We start from the raw sequence: 19998 nt of genomic DNA on the forward strand, positions 1-19998 counted from the left end.
CAAATTTTTGGTCTACATAGTGGTGAAGGGTATAATATAGTCGGCCCCGCCCGACTTTAGACTTTACTTACTTGTTTTTTACTAACATTGTGTTCCACCTCAGCGCATTAGCCGACTTAAATGTAAAATCTATAAGTATTGCCGAACTCTGTACAGATCTGCTCAGATATACAGAATATATGTGTATGGATTCATATAGCATCCAACACATTGGACGGATTTGATATGGTATCGAAAATGTGGACTACAAAATGGTGAAGGGTATAATATAGTCGGCCCCGCCCGACTTTAGACTTTCCTTACTTGTTTTTAAAATTAATTTAGTTATGCTCCCCGATAAAAGCGATCAAAAAAATGCTTTATATTGTATTTAATTAAAACTCTACTAGTTTTACATCTCTCATTCGCTATTTCATATATTAGGTTGCGTGGTCCACAATATCCACACAAGCTATAGTTGCAGCTCCGAATAACTAACCAGCAAAAAAAGCGTCGCCAAAAAAGTAATGAAAATGTTCTTTTTGGATCCGGAAGTGGTGCAACATTGACGCAGAAGCGATGAATTTAACATGGGCTTGTTATAGGACGGAAGTCCTCCATTACAACAGCCGTTGCACTGAATTTGTATCACTTCTTTAGGTGTGATCCAAATTCAATGTTTTGGATGTAAATTAAAAAATTCTGTGATATTTTATCAAATAAATAATTTTTATAATTTATAATGGATTCTAACGCTTGTCGGAAGCGTTTAACCTCAAATATTTTAAAAAATTCAGAATTTTTTCAGATTGGGTTTTTTTTTTTTTTTTTTTTTGACAAAATATAAATGATTTGTACCATTTTATGAATTTTTATTCTGTTTTTAACCTATTTGAAACAAAAACAGTTAAAATTACCCATTAAAAGTATGAAAAAACCAAGTTATAAAAAATTGAATTAAAAGAACTTCCTGGGTAGTTAAAATAAAATAAAGATTGGGAGTGCATCTTCTGGAAGTGCTTCTAAAGTCGTGCCTTTGGAAGAACTTCCAAATTTTTTTGCTGGGTAGCTACAATGTTGAAAATTTTTAATTAGTATGGAAATATGCTCTAATAGCCCAAAGTGTTTTTATACCCACCACCATAGAATGGTGATGGGGGTATAATAAGTTTGTCATTCCGTTTTTAACTCATCGAAATATCGATTTCCCACTATATAACATTTGTGTGTTGAAAATGGTGAGTATCGGTCCATGTTTCGATATAGCTACCATATAGACGGATTTCCCGGTTTTAATTCTTGGACTTTTAGAATCCGTAGTTTTTATCCAATTTGCCTGAAATTGGAAACCTAGAGGTATTCTAAGACCACTAAGAGGTGTGTCAAAAATGGTGAGTACCGATCCATGTTTTGATATAGCCCCCATATAAACCGATCTCCCGATTTTACTTCTTGGGCTTCTAGAATCCGTAGTTTTAATCTAATTTACCTGAAATGTGAAATCTAGGGGTATTCTAGGACCATAAGGACGTGTGTCGAAAATGGTGAGTACCGATCAATGTTTTGATATAGCCCCCATATAAACCGATCTCCCGATTTTACTTCTTGGGCTTGTAGAATCCATAGTTTTCATTCAATTTGACTGAAATTGGAAATGTAGAGATATTCCAGGAAAATAAAGAGATGTGCCAAAAATGGGGTATCTGTCCATGTTTCGTATAGCCCTCATATAGACCGATCTCCCGATTTTATTTCTGGGGCTTCTAGAATCCGTAGTTTTCATTCAATTTGCCTGAAATTGGAAATCTAAATGTATTCTAGAAAAATAAAAAGATAAGCCGAAAATGGTGATTATCGGTCCATGTTTTGTATATGATTAAGTTTTATCGATCCATTTGGTAAGGCCGCCATATAGACCGATTTCACTTCTTGAGGGTGAATGCAAAATTAAATTTTACTTCTCGTAATCATTTAAATAATTGGGGTAAAAATCTACAAATTTTAGATTTCAAATCAAGGCGTTATTTCATCAGTTGTTTGCAAACTAACAAATTATGTTTATGATTCCTCTAAAACTCAAACAAAAAATGGTTCTTATAAATTCATAATCTGATCTAGTCTTCATAGGTAAAATCTTTACATTTATCTGTGGGAAAAGTACTGGTTGAACTGATCTGCTTGGGAAAATATCTGTCATCAAACCCCCTGAAATTTTCAAAGGAAACTATTTATTTGATCCATGGTGGTGGGTATTTAAGATTCGGCTTGGCCGAATTTACTGCTGTATATATATACATCTTTTATAAATTTCTCTCCAAACAGCAATCACTTATGCAAGACTTAAGTAGTTTTTCTTACTTCCAGTTTCTACAGAAGTTTGTGAAAGTTTAATTAAGAGCGAGTACCGACTGTCACGTTTACGGCACCATCGAGTAGTTCATAGTAAGTTTGGCTTGGAGTCTCCAATTGAAACAACTACATTCTCAAGTTTTTTAAACTCGTTTATAATTTTATGAACATTCCTGAAAATTGAAACTTCTTCGCACATATCATCATTCGCTGCCTAGCTGAAGGAACTGAAATAAAGGGTGCTTAAATTGTAAGGGCCGATGTTGAATGTGAACCACACCTAAACGCCAAGTGTTTTTCCGAATTTTATTTGACATTTCTCTATTTCAGACTTATTCAATTTAAACCATGGAGAGATACAAAATCCAACAACGTGTTAAATGGTTCCAAGAAATGGCAACAGTGGATGATCAATTTTCGAAGAAAATCATCTTCAGTGATTTTCACCTCAGTGGATTGGTCAATAAACAGAATTGCCGCATTTGGGCGAATGAAAATCCAAGGGTGATTGTCGAAAAACCAATGCACCCACAAAGGGTGACTTTTTGGTGCGGTTTATCGGCTGGCGGCATCATCGGGCCGTATTTTTTCCAAAATGAAGCCGGTCAGGCAGTTACTGTGAATGGTGGTCGCTATCGTGAGATGATAACGAACTTTTTATGGCCCGAATTGGAAGATATGGATGTGGACGATATGTGGTTCCAGCAGAATGGTGCCACTTGCCACACAGCTAACGAAACAAGGGCTCTTTTGCGCAACAAATTCAATGGCCGTGTTATGTCACGTAATGGCGATGTCAATTGGCCGCCAAGATCATGTTAATTGGCACCGTTGGACTTTTTTCTTTGGGGTTATTTGAAAGAAAAGGTGTACGTCGATAAGCCAGCAACAATTCAAGAGCTAAAGGATGAGATAATTCGGCAAATTAACGGAATAGAACCTCCATTATGCCTCAGCGTCATCGAAAATTTGGACCATCGGATTAAGGTGTGCCACCGAGGTCGCGGCGCCAATTTGGATGATATTTTGTTCCATACATAATTGAGTAATACCAATATATTATAATAAAATAAAATTAAATAGTTTGTGTTTTATTCAAAATCAACATGGGCCCTTGAAATTTTAACCACCCTTTATTTTGATTTTGCGACGTTTGTTTCATTTTCTACATTTACGACGTGTATGTGACGTCTACGACGTTTACAACTTTGGGACAGTCGGAAACCTAAAAATGTTTTATAAAGACCGTCTCTGATGTATGAAAGCATAAAGGTTAAAAAAAATATTCTGATTTTGTATCGAAATTTCGGTGTGCAACTTTACCTTGAATTTTCCTAATTTTTCTTAAATCAATTTTTCAAATCATAGTCAAGATTTATCGAATCACTGTTGGTTAATCTCATTTATTTGTTTTTTTATTATCTAAACGTTGCATGTTTATGGGATATAGATTCATTTATTCAGGCTATTTGTAAACTCTACATAAATTCTTACACTTTCACATAACCCATATATGCACAGCTTTAAGCTCACATCCCATTTGGCATGAATGTTTTACTTACCATCGTGTGAATCATACAGATAAATTATTTTACGCCATCCGTAAAATTGTATTGTATCGATGATAGCCTGATGATAGTCCGGACGCATACTAATAGCAAAATCCAAAAAACCGGATGACGGTGTAAGCACCTGTAATGAAGCAACAAACAAGAATAAACATATAATATACAAATGTGTATATGTACATACATTCACATATAGATACACAATATAAATAATAAGGTTTAAATGTTATTTTAACAGTACGTCAAACAATAACAATAGCGAGAACAAAACAACTATGGTCAGTTGTTTTCTTTTCGAATGTTTAAGTTTATAGAGTAAGCAAGGAAAAACTGTCATAAATTGATGTTTTTAAACCCTACACAATGGATTTAAATAAAAATACACTGCTATGCAAAATACATGATACCGAAACAATATTGGGTTGAAACATATATTCCGCGATAGAGTTATTTTACAACCATTATTGCTCACCTACATTATTTGGCTTTTCAATTAGTGGTGGTGGGTGGTTTGCCACATCGAAATATTGTTCTTCAAATATATAAAGTATATATGAATATTATTGATCAGTGGAAATTTTTATGACTACCTAACGATGTTCGTCTGTTTTAAGCACGCTAAAGTCTTCAATAAAAAAATTCGGTTTTTGTCTGCAAGTTCAAAGACGGGCTATATTCATTATGGTTTCTATATATGCTCCATATAAACCAAACTCTCTTGAGCATCTCGACACCACAATTTTTATCTGATTTTGTAACACTTACAATTTAGTGGTATTTTAGGTCCACGAATGGCTATATGATGTGTATCGGTTCATATTATAGAAAAGCCTCCATATAGTTTGATATCCTGATTTGACTTCTTGGGCATTTTTTTGACTTTCCTGAATTGGAGATTTAGAGGCATTTTAGGTCCACAAATAAGTTTATCAAATGTTGTGCATACCCAGCAAAAAAAAAAAACTTGGAAGTTCTTCCAAAGGCACAGCTTTAGAAGCACTTCCCGAAGATGCACTCCCAATGATGTTCTTTATTTTAACTACCCAGGAAGTTATTTTAATTCAATTTTTATAACTTGTTTTTTTTTTCATACTTTGAATGGATAATTTTAACTTTTCTTGTTTCAAATAGATTAAAAAAAGAGAAAAAATTCATAAATGGTACAAATCATTTAAATTTTGTCGAAAAAAATGCTAAATCCAATCTGAAAAAAATTGTGAATTTTTGACAATATTTGAGGTCAAACGTTTCCGACAAGCGTTAGAATCTATTAAAAATTATAACAAATTATGAAAATGACTTATTTGACAAAATATCACAGAATTTTTAAATGTACATGCAAAACATTGAATTTGGATCACGCCTCCCGATTTAACTTCTGGAGGGAATAGAAGACGCAATTATCATATAAATTGTCCAAAAAATTCCGATTTTATTTATCGTGTACATTTTAGAGCTCGACCGAAGCGGATTTTTTTGGCCGAAGCCGAAGCCGATGTTCGGCAAAAAAAGCAATAATCGGCCGAAGCCGAAGCCGAACATTTTCCTAAAATTTGTAATTAAATAAATTTGGGGTGTTTTACTTCAATATTAACATATTTTATTGAACAAAGGTATAAAAAAAAAACAGTAAAAGGTAATTCAGTCCAAGTCTTATAAATTTCCTTAGAACTTACACACGTAATAATTTGATATTATAATGACAGAATAATTTGATATTATAATGACAGAAAAGAATTTTTAGAACATTTTCTCCCTGCAAACTCGATCTTCGCTCGGAAAACAGACGACCCGCAGCACTGAACAACTGTTCGCTCGCCACGCTTGTCGGTGGAGCGCTTAAATATTTTATCGCCGCTTCTCTTAAATATTGAAAAGGAGAACTTTTCCAATACTCAAATACGTTTCCATTACGTAGCATAGTAGGCTCCGTCATATATAAATCCAATTCATTCTCTAATAGTGTTTTTTCTGTTTCTTCTCAACTTTATTTGGCATGGTGTCATGTTTTTCCCATATAGAGGACTTTGAGCTTTTTGTTGTATTTGTACTGGGTGTTTTAACTGGGACAAATTCGATATTATGATAAACATCAAAATCAAAACTATCTTTTAATTCGTTTACAGCTAGTTTTGTCTAAAAGAAAAACAAAATAAATGATTGTGTTAATTGCGTTTTAGGTGCAGAACATTACCTGGTCCTTATTCAAATATTTGTTTTTGAATCTCGGATCTAGAAGAGTTGCTATTATTAAACAGTTGTTGGTCGATATATATGCAAATCTTTCCTCCAAAGATAATTGCAACTGTTTCTTAAAGTTTTTCAAAATCGTTTTTGTACCTTCTATTTTTCCTTTTATTAATTGTATTAAAGGTATTATCAGTGAGGCACACGAATCGTTGGAACATATATCCAAAGTAGCTTCGTAAAAGCTCTCTAGTAATAGTATCATCTCTTTAATATGATTCCACTCCTCTGCGGATATTACAGAAATCCCATCGTATTTCGCGGCATATAAATTAACGGCAGCGCTTTGTTCAACAAGTCTTTCCATCATTATATATGAGCTATTCCATCTTACGCTTACGTCTTGTAAAAGCCTATGGTCGGACAAACCACATTCTTTTTGAATACTTTTAAATGTTCGTAAGCCTTTTCAGATTTCTTGAAATGTGATACAATTTTGCGACACTTTTCTATTAAAGATTTGAGTTGAACATTTTTATTGAATGCATAGTGTATCGCCAGTTGCAAAGTATGGGAGACACAACCAAAATGTTTTATATCTCCGAGTTTCATTGCAGCTACCATATTCCCAGCATTATCCGATACGCCAACGTGAATGCGTCCCTCGAGCTCGAAATCTTTAATTATCTCAGATAATTTTTCGAATATGTATGACGCTGGAAATAAACTACATTATTACAGATTTATTTTATAAATTATAGCACTATACCTTTATGGTTTTTGCTCATATCCGCTGCCCCAAGGATTACCTTTTCTTTTTTTCCTTCAGAAATGAAATGTGCTGTGAAACTCAATAATGAGCAGGTTTTTCCTGTGCTCGTCCAAATGTCAGTTATGAAGCTTATCCATTTCGCTTTTGAGACCTTGTCCATAATTTTCTTTTTGACATTATCGTAGGTAACATGCATCAAATCTCGAAAGAATTTTTCCGATTTCACTTTATATCGGCTTTTTATCAAAGGATCGTTGAAATTTAATCTTTGAAATGCTGCTCCCTGCACGGCATTAAAAGGTAACGTATCAACCAGTATCAGATCCATTATACATTTATCTATGCGTTTAGTAATGGGACTATCGGCGGGCCATGTAAACATTTGTTCCACAGCATTTTTTATAGAGGGCTGATTTGTTTTTGCAGACTCGGTAATTTTTTTCTTTCCTTCGCTTTGAATAGCCAAATATTTTTGATACTCATTCAAATGAATTCTCTCCAGGTGATTCCTCAAATTTGTCACTGTTTGTTTTTTCGGAATTTTGCTTCCAAGTGATAATAAACTTTTGCAAATATTACATTTGGCTTTGTCTTCACGTCTTTCAAAGAATTGCCAAATGGGATTTACAGACGGCATAGTTAAAAAAATTTTCTTTAAATCACACAAACTAACGCGGTTTTGTTTCACATCACATTTGCACTTTCGAAAACTACAGTTATTATCCCATTCTATGAAGACAACTTTGACATTTACAAACACAATCAAAATGAATGCGACGACAGATGTATAATAGGGCGTTTACATTTACAGTCATATATGTTTAGATAAACCGTACAACTTGCCACTAAATGAAGATTTGTCGACAAGCTTAATACCACGTTCACACTAAGCTCGAAATCTCGCTTTTTCGATATTTGCAAATCGCGAGATTTCAAATGTTAAATGTTTAAAAACTAATAAAATTATTAAAAAAGCTTCGGCTTCGGTTAATCGGCCTCTTGACGCCGAAGGCCGATTCGTGGCCGATTATCGATTTTTGGCCGAATGCCGAAGCCGAAGCTTCGGTCGAGCTCTAGTACATTTATTGGAGTACAGAATTTAGATTCCAAATCATATAAAATACCGCATTTCATAGGATTTTATTGTATGCTGGTATGTTCTTATCAATCCGAAATCTATGTCTCTATATGTAGGAATATAAAAATCTTAACTTTGCCACTTGCTAAAATTTGTAACTTGCCATTTTAACTGATCTTCTTGAGTTCATATTTATCAACAAATCCACCTTAAATTCTATAAATTATCAAGTAGCCGACTACGCAAAGGGGTTTTCAACGAATAGAATTATATTTTATTATATGGTGGAGTTGTGATTCGGTCTGGCCGAATTTAGAACTGTATATATTTGTTTTCGATAAACTTATTTGTTATTTTCTAGGCTTAGAAATGCAATATCTATGCAATCTCAATGCGTTTTAATACATTATGTTAGGTTAGGTATAGTGGCAGCCCGATATTTCAGGCTCACTTAGACTATTCAGTCCATTGTGATACCACAGTGGTGAACTTCTCTCTTATCACTGAGTGCTGCCCGATTCCATCTTAAGCGCAATGACAAGGGACCTCCTTTTTCTGGCAGAGTCCGAACGGCGTTCCACATTGTAGTGAAACCACTTAGAGAAGTTTTGAAACCCTCAGAAATGTCACCAGCATTACTGAGGTGGGATAATCCACCGCTGAAAAACTTTTTGGTGTTCGGTCGAAACTGGGTTTGAACCCACGACCCTGTGCATGCAAGGCGGGCATGCTAACCATTGCACCACGGTGGCTCCCTTTAATACATTACATCAAGACCTCGATTGGAAAGTCAGCCACTTTTTCCGCTCTCTGTCAAACCCAATGAGAAGTGTTACCCTTGATGGCCTTTTTCCTGAGAACACGAGACAATCGAAATCTTATAAAAATGGTTCTTATAGATCCAAAATTTGATGTAGTCTCCATATTTAGGATTCGTCCTGGCGAGTTTACGAATGTAACCATTTGCATTTTAAATATGCATTAGATTCGTAACTAGATACGTAAACTATTTGTGCGTTGTGATCAGCGTTGCCAGAATTGTTTCACCAAAAACCGCTAGATTTGCCCAAAAAAATAGCTAAAAAAAGCTAAAAAATTCTAAAAAATAGCTAGAAAAAAAGCTAAATTTTTTTGTATCAAAAGTCACATTTTTGATTGAAATTTAACAAACTTAAAGACATTATTTCACTTACAATGCATATTATTTGCATATTAATTCCACTTCTGTGAGACTGTAACAATATCTAAGGCATATTAGCTCTGTTTGCGTATTCGATACATTTTGATTACTATCACAAATTTTTTACTGGAAGTCCTTCGTTTTGTGGGAGCTACCTTCCCAACACCCCTATTTTATTTACTCGTTATTTTAAAATATTATATGATCTAAGCATGCTTTGGATTTGGTAAAAAAATGATTTGTCATTTTTTTAAATAAAATTTTAGTTTGGTTTTGCAATTGTGAAAAATTCGAAATACATTACTTTTATTTAAATTGTAGAAAATTCCTATAGTTTACATTTCCCAGTAAAAACATTTTCCTTTTCTTCATGAGCTATCAAAGTGCTTTAAAAACGTGCTAACGCCAACTTAAATTTCCAAATTCAGACTCGACTTCAAGTAGAAATTATTGTATATATACGTTTTTAAAATAAAGTGTTGAAAAACATCTTCTATTTTTGAACGCTATTTTGGTTTGTGGTTAAGATGCAAAAACTCCTCACATTTAAAGACTATTTCATTAATTCTTCCTTCTTTCATGAAAACATACCCATTTTTAAGTTGAATCACTTAATTATAAGGACAAAACGACTTTATCGTCTTTTGGACAAGGAAAACAGTTTATATAAAAGAAATTCACAAATGCTATTATAACCAAAATTCGCGTTCGTATTTTAAGGAGACGACAATATTTTTTCAGTGCACAAACTATTCACATCTACTATTTTAATTTAGTAATATCGTAATAACTTTAGAATATTATAATAACATAAAAAGGATAAACGAGTCAAATGATAATATTCCCAATAATTTACTGACAGTTTATCTAACAAATTTGTATGGTAATAGTAGATTTAAAGTTTACGATAACTTTTATGTATATGGACTCATTATTAATGTTTCAACTAGAGGTCTGCACAATTCCATTTGTAAATGCAGAGTACACGTGTACTTGCTACATGAGTACATCTACTTGAGAGAGTCGCAAAACTATTAGTACACATTTTGATGAACACCAAAAGCCACGAGTAACTTCTTGTTGCTACTCTGATGTCTTCACTACCAACAAACACATATTCCTCTTTCTCTCTTATTGAAGCGTACTCAGAGTGATCACGTCGAGTATGTTGCGAGAACAAAACTTCATAGAGTACTCCATGTACCATGTGCAGTTTCAGAAATACAAAAAAATAGTTACTCTCCATAATATATGTTTTGGTTTGTTATAAAGAACGGCAAACGTTAAGGTAAGTGTGTGACAGACATAAATATATGAAATATGTGATATACATACATATCTATGATTAATAATAATGGAAAGTTTGCTTCGCACATAACTGAGAAATACTTGTGGTACCACGTGAAGTGAAGATAATCCATGTTGTACTTTTTCTCAAGTACTTACATTTTTATTGTTCCTTTTTTTCGGAACACATATTGTTTCGGATAAGTATTTGGTGGTATTTGACAAGCAAGTGTTCTCTTCACTTCACTACTTGCGCTCTGAGAGAAAGACTGTGTATGTACTATATTCGACAGCGAATTGCATACATGTAGTGAAAAGTTATTCGATGCAGACCTCTAGTTTCAACTGTGCTTTGAAATATGTGGAAACCCTTATACTTGCAGCAAGGCTTAGATAAAAACGCCGATTTATCCATATTTCAATAGAAACATGTCGAAAATAAAAAAAGCCAAAAATAGCTAAAAGGGTCATAAAAAAAAGCCAGAAAAAAAGCTAAAAGCTAAATGCATTTTTTTACCGCTAAACGTCTTCAAAAAAAGCCAAATCTAGCGGGAAAAAAGCTAAATTGGCAACGCTGGTTGTGATTATGGGAATATATTAAATGGTACACCCGTGCGTATGATATATGTGTCGCTCTTGAGTGCATAACGTATACGCTCCAAGGGCTCCCAATATATCCTATAACAATTTTTTTATGTTTTTTTTTTCCTTTGTCAAGTTGTATACCCTCCACAATATAAAAGATTATGTGAAATGTAAATAAAAATTGTACATAACTGCAAATATCCCATGAATATAATAAATTCTTGGTTGTGGCGAAATTCTGAGTCGATCTAACGAAGTCCGTCCATCTGTAGAAAAAAACAAGTGAGTAAAGTAGAAAGTCGGGCGGGGCCGACTATATCATACCCTAAACCACCCCTACGGAATTAGTAAACATAAGCATTTGTGGGGTATCATTGGTATAGGTTTTGGAGAACATAAAGGGGGGTACAGGTTTATGGGAGTCTTGTCACAATATGAGCAGAAATGTCTGATATTAGGAGCTATAGTTTATTTTGCACCAAAAGAGTTAGTATGCCACTAATATTGAGTCCATTATTAAAAAAGAGGAAATTGGTCAATTTGTTGTGGGTAATAAATCCAAATTTGTAAAAATCGGGCAATATTATTATGTATGTTAAGAGCTACATGTAAGTCTAAATACGATCAGCTAGTACATCAAAATTTGAAATTTGAATAACATAGGTTAATATTATTGCCAAATATGACAAAATGAGCGATATATGGGACCTATATCTAAATCTGAACCAATTTGTATATTTTGCAGGTATGATTGATACCACAGAAGGTTACCTTGTGTAAAATTTGAGTACGATAAGGTTATTAGGGGCAAATTTTTCAAAATCGGGCGATACATATATATGGGAGCTATATCTAAATTTGAACCGATTTCGATAAAATTTTGCACATACAGTTAGTGCTATAGAAGATTACATTTAGCCGACCTTGGTTACGATCGGTTGATAAATAAGGGTTTTACGGCCAAATTTGGCAAAATCGGGCGATACATATATATGGGAGCTATATCTAAATCTGAACCCATTTCGATGAAATTTCGCACATACAGTTAGAGCTATAGAAGATTACATTTCGCCAACTTTGAGTACGATCGGTTGATAAATAAGGGGTTTACGGCCAAATTTGACCAAATCGGGCGATACATATATATGGGAGCTATATCTAAATCTGAACCGATTTCGATGAAATTGCGCATATACAGTTAGAGGTATAGAAGATTATATTTAACCAACTTTGAGTACTATCGGTTGATAAATAAGGGTTTTACGGCCAAATTTGGCAAAATCGGGCGATACATATATATGGGAGCTATATCTAAATTTGATCCGATTTCTTCCAAATTCAATAGCGTTCGTCCTTGGTCCCAAAAAAACAGGGTGTTTCATCCAAATCGGTTAATAATTGCGACCGGAATCCTGTGAACAAAAAATACATGGACAGACGGACGGACGGACACCAAACGCTAGATCGACTCAGGAGGTGATTCTGAGTCGATCGGTATATATTTTATGGGGTCTAAAATCAATATTTCTGGTAGGCACATTTTTTGGCCGATCTGACCACTATGTGGTTTAGGGTAGAAAAACGATAACTTCCGCAAATTCCGCTACCAATCTCTCGGTTTAAACTTTGGCACAAGTAATTCTTATTGTTCTACGCGCAAAAAATAATTCTTTCGTCCCAAACGAAATTTTAGACAAACAAAGTTCGTTTCTCATTTGCTTTTCGCTGTAAGGAAGTTTATTTGGAAGAAATGTATATACTTTTTGTGATAAACATTTATTTTTTCCAGGATGTAAAAACAATTTCATAAAGACTAACTGAAAAAACAATCTTTTCTGGCTAATTGCATGTTCCCTCACATCTTTCTCACTTCCACGTGGTTTTTTAGTTCTTATCACCTTTTTCTGTAATAGAGACAATGTACTCGTAGAAGAAATTATTCGTTTGTATATATTTTTTAAATTTTATCTTTCGCCTGGACGGAGAATCGAACTGCGGACCAATTTGTAAGCCTATCCACTGAGCTATGTAGCTGTTATTGGCTTCAGTAGACAATTATCCATATAAGTTATATTTATATAGCATAGCTTGCGGCGCCCACGAGCCGATTAAACAAACTTTATTTAACAGAAACATACATTTAGTTGGGCACCGTGGAGCAGTGGTTGCTAGATCCACCTTGCCTGCCAAGGGTTGTGGATTCGATCCCTGCTTCGACCGAATACCAAAAAGGTTTATTTTTTTTTACATATATTCCAGATATGTTCGGAAGATTCCCAAAAGATGTTCAACATTACATACTACTATATTAAATTTTTACGATGAACTGTAAAATTTGTCTTATTAAAGACTTAAAGTCAAAAAAGAACAATGCTTGATATAAACGAAGTGGAAATGGATCAAAAAGAAATTTTTTATTGAAAAAATAAAAATGAATTTTTTTGGCGATAAAAGTTTAAAATTTTTGAGGCAATTTCAAAACTCTAACAAAAGGAAAACGTTTTTGGTACACGCTTTCCAAAGGTTTATTTTTTTCTTATAAAACGGCTTGTAAATACTTTTAATTTGCCATGTTATCTAACAAAGATTAACATCAAATTTCTCTTTCAATACAAAGCCGATTTTTGAATCTTTTCGTTAACAGTTGCTTAGTCGAGCTTGTATTCGATTTTGCCTTTGATTTTGAAAAGTACCAACATATATTTAGTTTATTGATTTCGAAAATTCGATTAGTTGGTTTTCGATTTTGGCTTGGATTTTAGAGAAGTATTGGCTCTCTTCTTCTGATTTTAGAGTGTATTTTAAGGATACAATAATTTTTTATACATTTTCAAAAGCGACCCAATTAAGAATATAAATCTTACCCAATGATTAATTCACATAAATTTTCTACAGCATTTTTCATTTTTTTTGTTCAAGTTTCGTAGGATATCTGTATGTACAATACAGTTGTGTATTATTAATCATGCTACCATTTGGTTGAACGACTCTCAATATTGGTGTATCGTTGGGTATTGAACATAGCTCAAATGTTTTGTTTTCATCTTGTTGTTTTGTTTTTGTTCGCCCAACTTTCCAGTTTTTCCATTTTATTCTATTTTTTTTCTCTCATATTTATTCGTTACGAAAGCCATTAAAATGAAATGTATCGCCGTGCCAAATAGCCTCCCGACATTATTAAATTTATAGGCAGTTTATGTTTGTTATTAAACTGGTCCATTGGTTCGGAGCTTTTCTTGTGCTCTATATGGGCATTTCAAATAAACGAAAATCCACAAATCATAATAATTTTATGAAATAAATGTCTATTTGCACAAGGCCCATGGGAGTAGCAGAGAGTTGGAAAACAGAATGACCATCTCAATAACCCTGGCATAAGCATATAAATCTAGTATGGGATAAAGTTGTAAATATTATGGTGCGAAACAAGTACAACAAAAAAAGACCGATATCAAATTATGATGACATTTTGATAACGATAATTTAACGAAAATGAACACAAGTTTTCCAAGGGAAAAAAGCAGAGTCCATATATAATTCCCAATGGCAAAAACAAAAAGGAAACCCTAAAGAAATCAGTGTGTATTTGGGTTCTCATATTTGTTTTTTTAGAATCAGTTTATTTGCTCAATACCACTCATGAGAATTTACAATGGTTTTTGAACATAGAATTATTTATAACATATAAAAAAAGGCAAATTTCAGTTCATGTAAGATTCTATGGCAGACCATGGGGGATAATATTGATGGCTTCATACACTGTTTTTTAATCCCATTTGCCAAAAATATTATAGCTTGTGTTCGTCTCAACCTCCAAAGCAACTATTTACAAATGAAATTCTTGTTTAAAACAATATCAATTTCCAAATATAGAAATTGTGTGTTCATTATAAAAATGAAATTCTAAGATGTTTCTACTAATTGAGTTTCCATTTTGAAACACCACAATCTCCTTATTGTAAAGACTATAAAATTTGGCAATCAGGGAAAATTCGCGTGGCCACTTTATCCGGCCAGTATTTTGATACAGTCTCTATTAAAGCTTATCTACAGATTTTACATCACGAGAAGCCAGACGATATATTTTAATCCGATGTGTCAAATAGTAAGACTTTTATCAGTTTGTATTTTCACTTGGACACTTGTTACAGACTAGTCTCTTGATGTCATTTTATTTATTTTTTTTTTTTTTTGAATTACCGAGGTATATAATTCTGATGGTACCAAGTGAAAAACAGCTTCAAGGCGATTTTGTACTGCAAAAGAACTAATTGTTGAGTGAAAATCCATGTAGATTAAAAATGTTGACGTAGAAAAATTTTTTAAATTTTGGTCCATGCATTATAAATTTTCTGTACTGACATCCTTCAAAAATAAGGATGGCCAATAATTACATCATTTATCATTTCTAAACCACTTCTTGTATAAAGCTTAACTGCTTTATGCTTTATATTACTGGAAAACTTTTTTTTTAATTTTAGCAAACGAATGAAGCACATATTGAAAAATAGGCTTGGACTAAAGCCATTGAAGTTCCAAAAAGTGCAAGAGTTCACCGATGCAGCAAAAAGAGGAGGAAAGGAAGGAGTTGCTTTGTTTAAATACATGAAATTTTCCAGTTATCGAAATTGGTTTTCGTCTATTAGAATCCATTTTAAATTGAACAGTTTGTGAATAATCAAAATGATAAGGGGTTTTCTAACGAAAGACGCCAGCTTGAAATGTACACCTTCGATTGGCCACAAGATCTCCAGTGCAGCCTATGGTAATGTTGTACGCTGCGATAACTACAAATGATCGCTCTCCTCTCATATTTATTGGCCGGTGGTGTTCAAAATAATTGACGAATATTATCGGGAGCAGAGAATAAAGCTGACCAATTTTTGTCGGCGTCGGCTGCTACTAATTGTTTGCTTCCGGCGGCGGCGGAGGCAAACATACATATACATATATATATATATATATATATATATATATATATATATATATATATATATATATATATATATATATATATATATATATATATATATATATATATATATATATATATATATATATATATATATATATATATATATATATATATATATATATATATATATATATATATATATATATATATAATTTGTAATTTTTTCAAGAATTAAAATAAAACAAGTATATACGGCCGTAAGTTCGGCCAGGCCGTAAGTTCGGCCAGGCCGAATCTTATGTACCCTCCACCATGGATTGCGTAGGAACTTCTACTAAAGGCTGTCATCCGAATTACTTGGGTTGCGATAACACTTGCCGATGGCAAGGTATCGTAAAACTTTTTAACACTGTCTTCTAAATTGTAAGTTAGCCCATACGGGGTATATATTAAACAAAAAAAGGCCGATTAAATACGTATATAATATAGTTTGACAAAATTTTCTATAGAAATGAAAACTTGACAAAATTTTCTATAGAAATAAAATTGTGACAAAATTTTGTATAGAAATATAAATTTGACAAAATTTTCTATGGAAGTAAAATGTTGACAAAATTTTGTATAGAAATAAAATGTTGACAAAATTTTCTACAGAAATAAATTTTTTACAAAATTTTCTATAAAAATAAAATTTTGACAAAACTTTCTATGGAAATAAAATTTTGACAAACATTTCTATAGAAATAAACGTTTGACAAAACTTTCTATAGAAATGAAATTTTGACACAACTTTCTATAGTAATAAAATTTGACAAAATTTTCTATGGAAATAAAGTTTTGGTAGATTATTTTTGGCGATATGGACCAATTTTTGTGTAATAAGTCATCGGCTATATATAACTAAAGACCGATATTGACCAATTTTTACATGGCTCTTAGAGGCCATATATTGACAAAATGTACCAAATTTCAACCGCATCGGATGACTTTTGCTATATATAATTATGGACCGATATGGACCAATTTTTGCATGGTTGTTAGATACCATATACTAACACCATGTACCAAATTTCAACTGGATCGGATGAATTTCGCTCCTCCAAGAGGCTCCTGAGGTCAAATCTGGGGATCGGTTTATATGGGAGCTATATATAATTATGAACCGATATGGACCAATTTCTGCATGGTTGTTAGAGGCCGTATACTAACATCAGGTACCAAATTTCAACAGGATCGGATGAATTTTGCCCCTCCAAGAGGCTCCGGAGGTCAAATCTGGGGATCGGTTTATATGGGGGCTATATATAATTATGGACCGATATGGACCAATTTTTGCATGGTTGTTAGAGACCGTATACTAACATCAGGTACCACATTTCAACCGGATCGGAGGAATTTTTCCCCTCCAAGATGCTCCGGAGGTCAAATCTGGGGATCGGTTTATATGGGGGCTATATATAATTATGGACCGACATGGACCAATTTTTGCATGGGTGTTAGAGACCGTATACTAAGACCACGTACTAAATTTCAACCGGATCGGATGAATTTTGCTCCTCCAAGAGGCTCCGGAGGTCAAATCGGTTTATATGGGAGCTATATATAATTATGGACCGATATGGACCAATTTTTGCATGGTTGTTAGAGGCCGTATACTAACATCAGATACCAAATTTCAACCGGATCGGATGAATTTTGCTGCTTCGGGAGGCTCCCCAAGCCAAATTTGGGGATCGGTTTATATGGGGGCTATACGAAAACGTGGTCCGATATGGCCGATTTTCAATACCATCCGACCTACATCAATAACAACTACTTGTGCCAAGTTTCAAGTCGATAGCTTGTTTCGTTCGGAAGTTAGCGTGATTTCCACAGACGGACGGACAGACGGACAGACGGACGGACGGACGGACATGCTTAGATCGACTCAGAATTTCACCACGACCCAGAATATATATACTTTATGGGGTCTTAGAGCAATATTTCGATGTGTTACAAACGGAATGACAAAGTTAATATACCCCCATCCTATGGTGGAGGGTATAAAAATTTCCAAGATGAAATTATTATAATCATTTGCACATACGTAGAGAGTAACTTTTGGAAACTTTTAGCCCTGTCGTTTTATATACTGAAAATTTAATTTACAAAACAAAAGCGATCGTTAATATAATGATATGGATCGTTAAACACTAAATTTTAAATTGTTATATTTCGTCATATTAATGAAGTATGTTCGTTAATAGTACGTATGGGAGTTTGATTATTTCTGCCTCTCCTTACTCTCTCCCTCTCTAAAATGTCTCTCCATACTCTCTCTAATACGTCTGTAGCAACTATGTACATGTAAACATGGCAATAATCACATGTTTGCGTGTGCATCTTGAAAAACAAATGGTAAAAAGATCAACTAAAAACTTGCCTGATGGGCAAACCTTAACAACATTTACGTTCTTTTCGCTGAAGAGTGCACAGGCTCATTACAGTTTCGTTGTGAATAATAAGCATATGTGGTGGGCGAGTTAAATTGGTAAATTTTTAATATTTAGTGAAAATGCCTCCGGGAAGTGAACTTTCTATACTCAAATCCAATTATTGTTTGGGTTTCATTAATATAACGTGTGTGTTCATTTATACAACGTTCGCCTTTCATCCATACAAAGAAAAAACTGGGTTCATACAATGAATAATTTTCATTCAATCAACGTATAAGCTGCATCCATACAATGAAAAAATTTCATTCATACAACGAATAATATTCGTTAATACAACGATTCGTTAATACTATGAAATGTATTCTATAAAGGCTTTCGTAAATATAACATAACATTAAGTTGTTATAACAAAATGCTACGTTGGCTGACTTCTAATGAAGAATTTCGTTAATACAACGTAGAGATTCATCGTATTAACGAAACTTTTTCTACCAGTTTAGTATAAGTTTTCCTTGGTGGTATGAATTTAAAACTTGGTTAATTGCGCCAATTTAATTTAATAGAACATAGGTTAGTTTAGGTTAGGTGGCAGCCCGATGTATCAGGCTCACTTAGACTATTCAGTCCATTGTGATACCACATTGGTGAACTTCTCTCTTATCACTGAGTGCTGCCCGATTCTATGTTAAGCTCAACGACAAGGGCCCTCCTTTTTATTGCCGAGTCCGAACGGCGTTCCACATTGCAGTGAAACCACTTAGAGAAGCTTTGAAACCCTCAGAAATGTCATCAGCATTACTGAGATGGGATAATTCACCGCAGAAAAACTTTTTGGTGTTCGGTCGAAGCAGGAATCGAACCCACGACCTTGTGTATACAAGGCGGGCATGCTAACCATTGCATCACGGTGGCTCCTTAATAGAACATATGACTCTGGTTTTTTTTAGACATTCTGATTTTATATAAAACAATTAATTTTACTTTAATTATTTTAAATTTATCTACCATATCCCTTTATAATATCGGACTGAACCCACTTAGATTTGACCCAAATTTTTAAACCATGATTCATTTTTGATTATTTTCTTAATTTAAAAACAATTTCCCAATCACGTTATATGTATTTTGTGTTATTTCATAAAAGGACAACGTAATTTACAATAACAAAAAAAAATTATTTCTATGTACTTACCTTTTCCGGAAACCATGGCGTCACAAATGGCATTTGAAATGTGTTGCTATACGAATGCAGTGTGTCAAATGAATCCGGCGATACAGCTCCCAACATTGAATAGACGCCACGAGAGAATTGATTGCATACTGGAATTACGTAAGAATGGTTATCCATGAGAAGAGTGATCCATTAAAAAGAGACGGCACAGGGATAAACCCAAAAATGATAGAGAAAATTCTAGGCACACACACTCAAAAATATGGGAATAAATTCCAGCACACATACACAGGCGTTCATAGTATAAACCAACATAAAATGAATCCAAAACCAATGAGTAATGAATCAATGGAAAGAATTGGCATGAGTTGGCATGAATGCCAGAATTTTGAACAAAAATATAACGAAACTCTCACACAAAGGCCATAGTTTCTCATCGCTCATTGGTATGAAACAAAAAAAAAAAAACGAAACAAATAAACCATAACAAAT

At 33.6% G+C, this 19998-nt stretch overlaps 2 protein-coding genes across 2 annotated transcripts in view; both read right to left on the bottom strand.

Annotated features, from left to right (window-relative positions):
- The window catches only part of GluRIB (Glutamate receptor IB), a 195797-nt gene extending 176163 nt beyond the window's left edge, over positions 1–19634 (bottom strand). The window contains 2 exon segments of the mRNA XM_075306386.1: positions 3891–4020; positions 19528–19634. Of these exon segments, the coding sequence (XP_075162501.1) occupies positions 3891–4020; positions 19528–19623 (226 nt within the window). The 5' untranslated portion in view covers positions 19624–19634.
- LOC142233405 (zinc finger BED domain-containing protein 4-like) lies at positions 5853–7492 on the bottom strand. Its single transcript, XM_075304303.1, has 4 exons — positions 6853–7492; positions 6531–6799; positions 6091–6489; positions 5853–6032 (listed from the first exon to the last, which is right to left on the bottom strand). The coding sequence occupies exons 1-4, from the start codon at positions 7490–7492 to the stop codon at positions 5853–5855; spliced, it is 1488 nt and encodes a 495-aa protein (XP_075160418.1).
- Positions 19635–19998: the final 364 nt, after the last annotated feature.

The sequence above is a fragment of the Haematobia irritans genome, chromosome 4, assembly GCF_050003625.1.
Source record: "Haematobia irritans isolate KBUSLIRL chromosome 4, ASM5000362v1, whole genome shotgun sequence".
NCBI lineage: Eukaryota > Metazoa > Arthropoda > Insecta > Diptera > Muscidae > Haematobia > Haematobia irritans.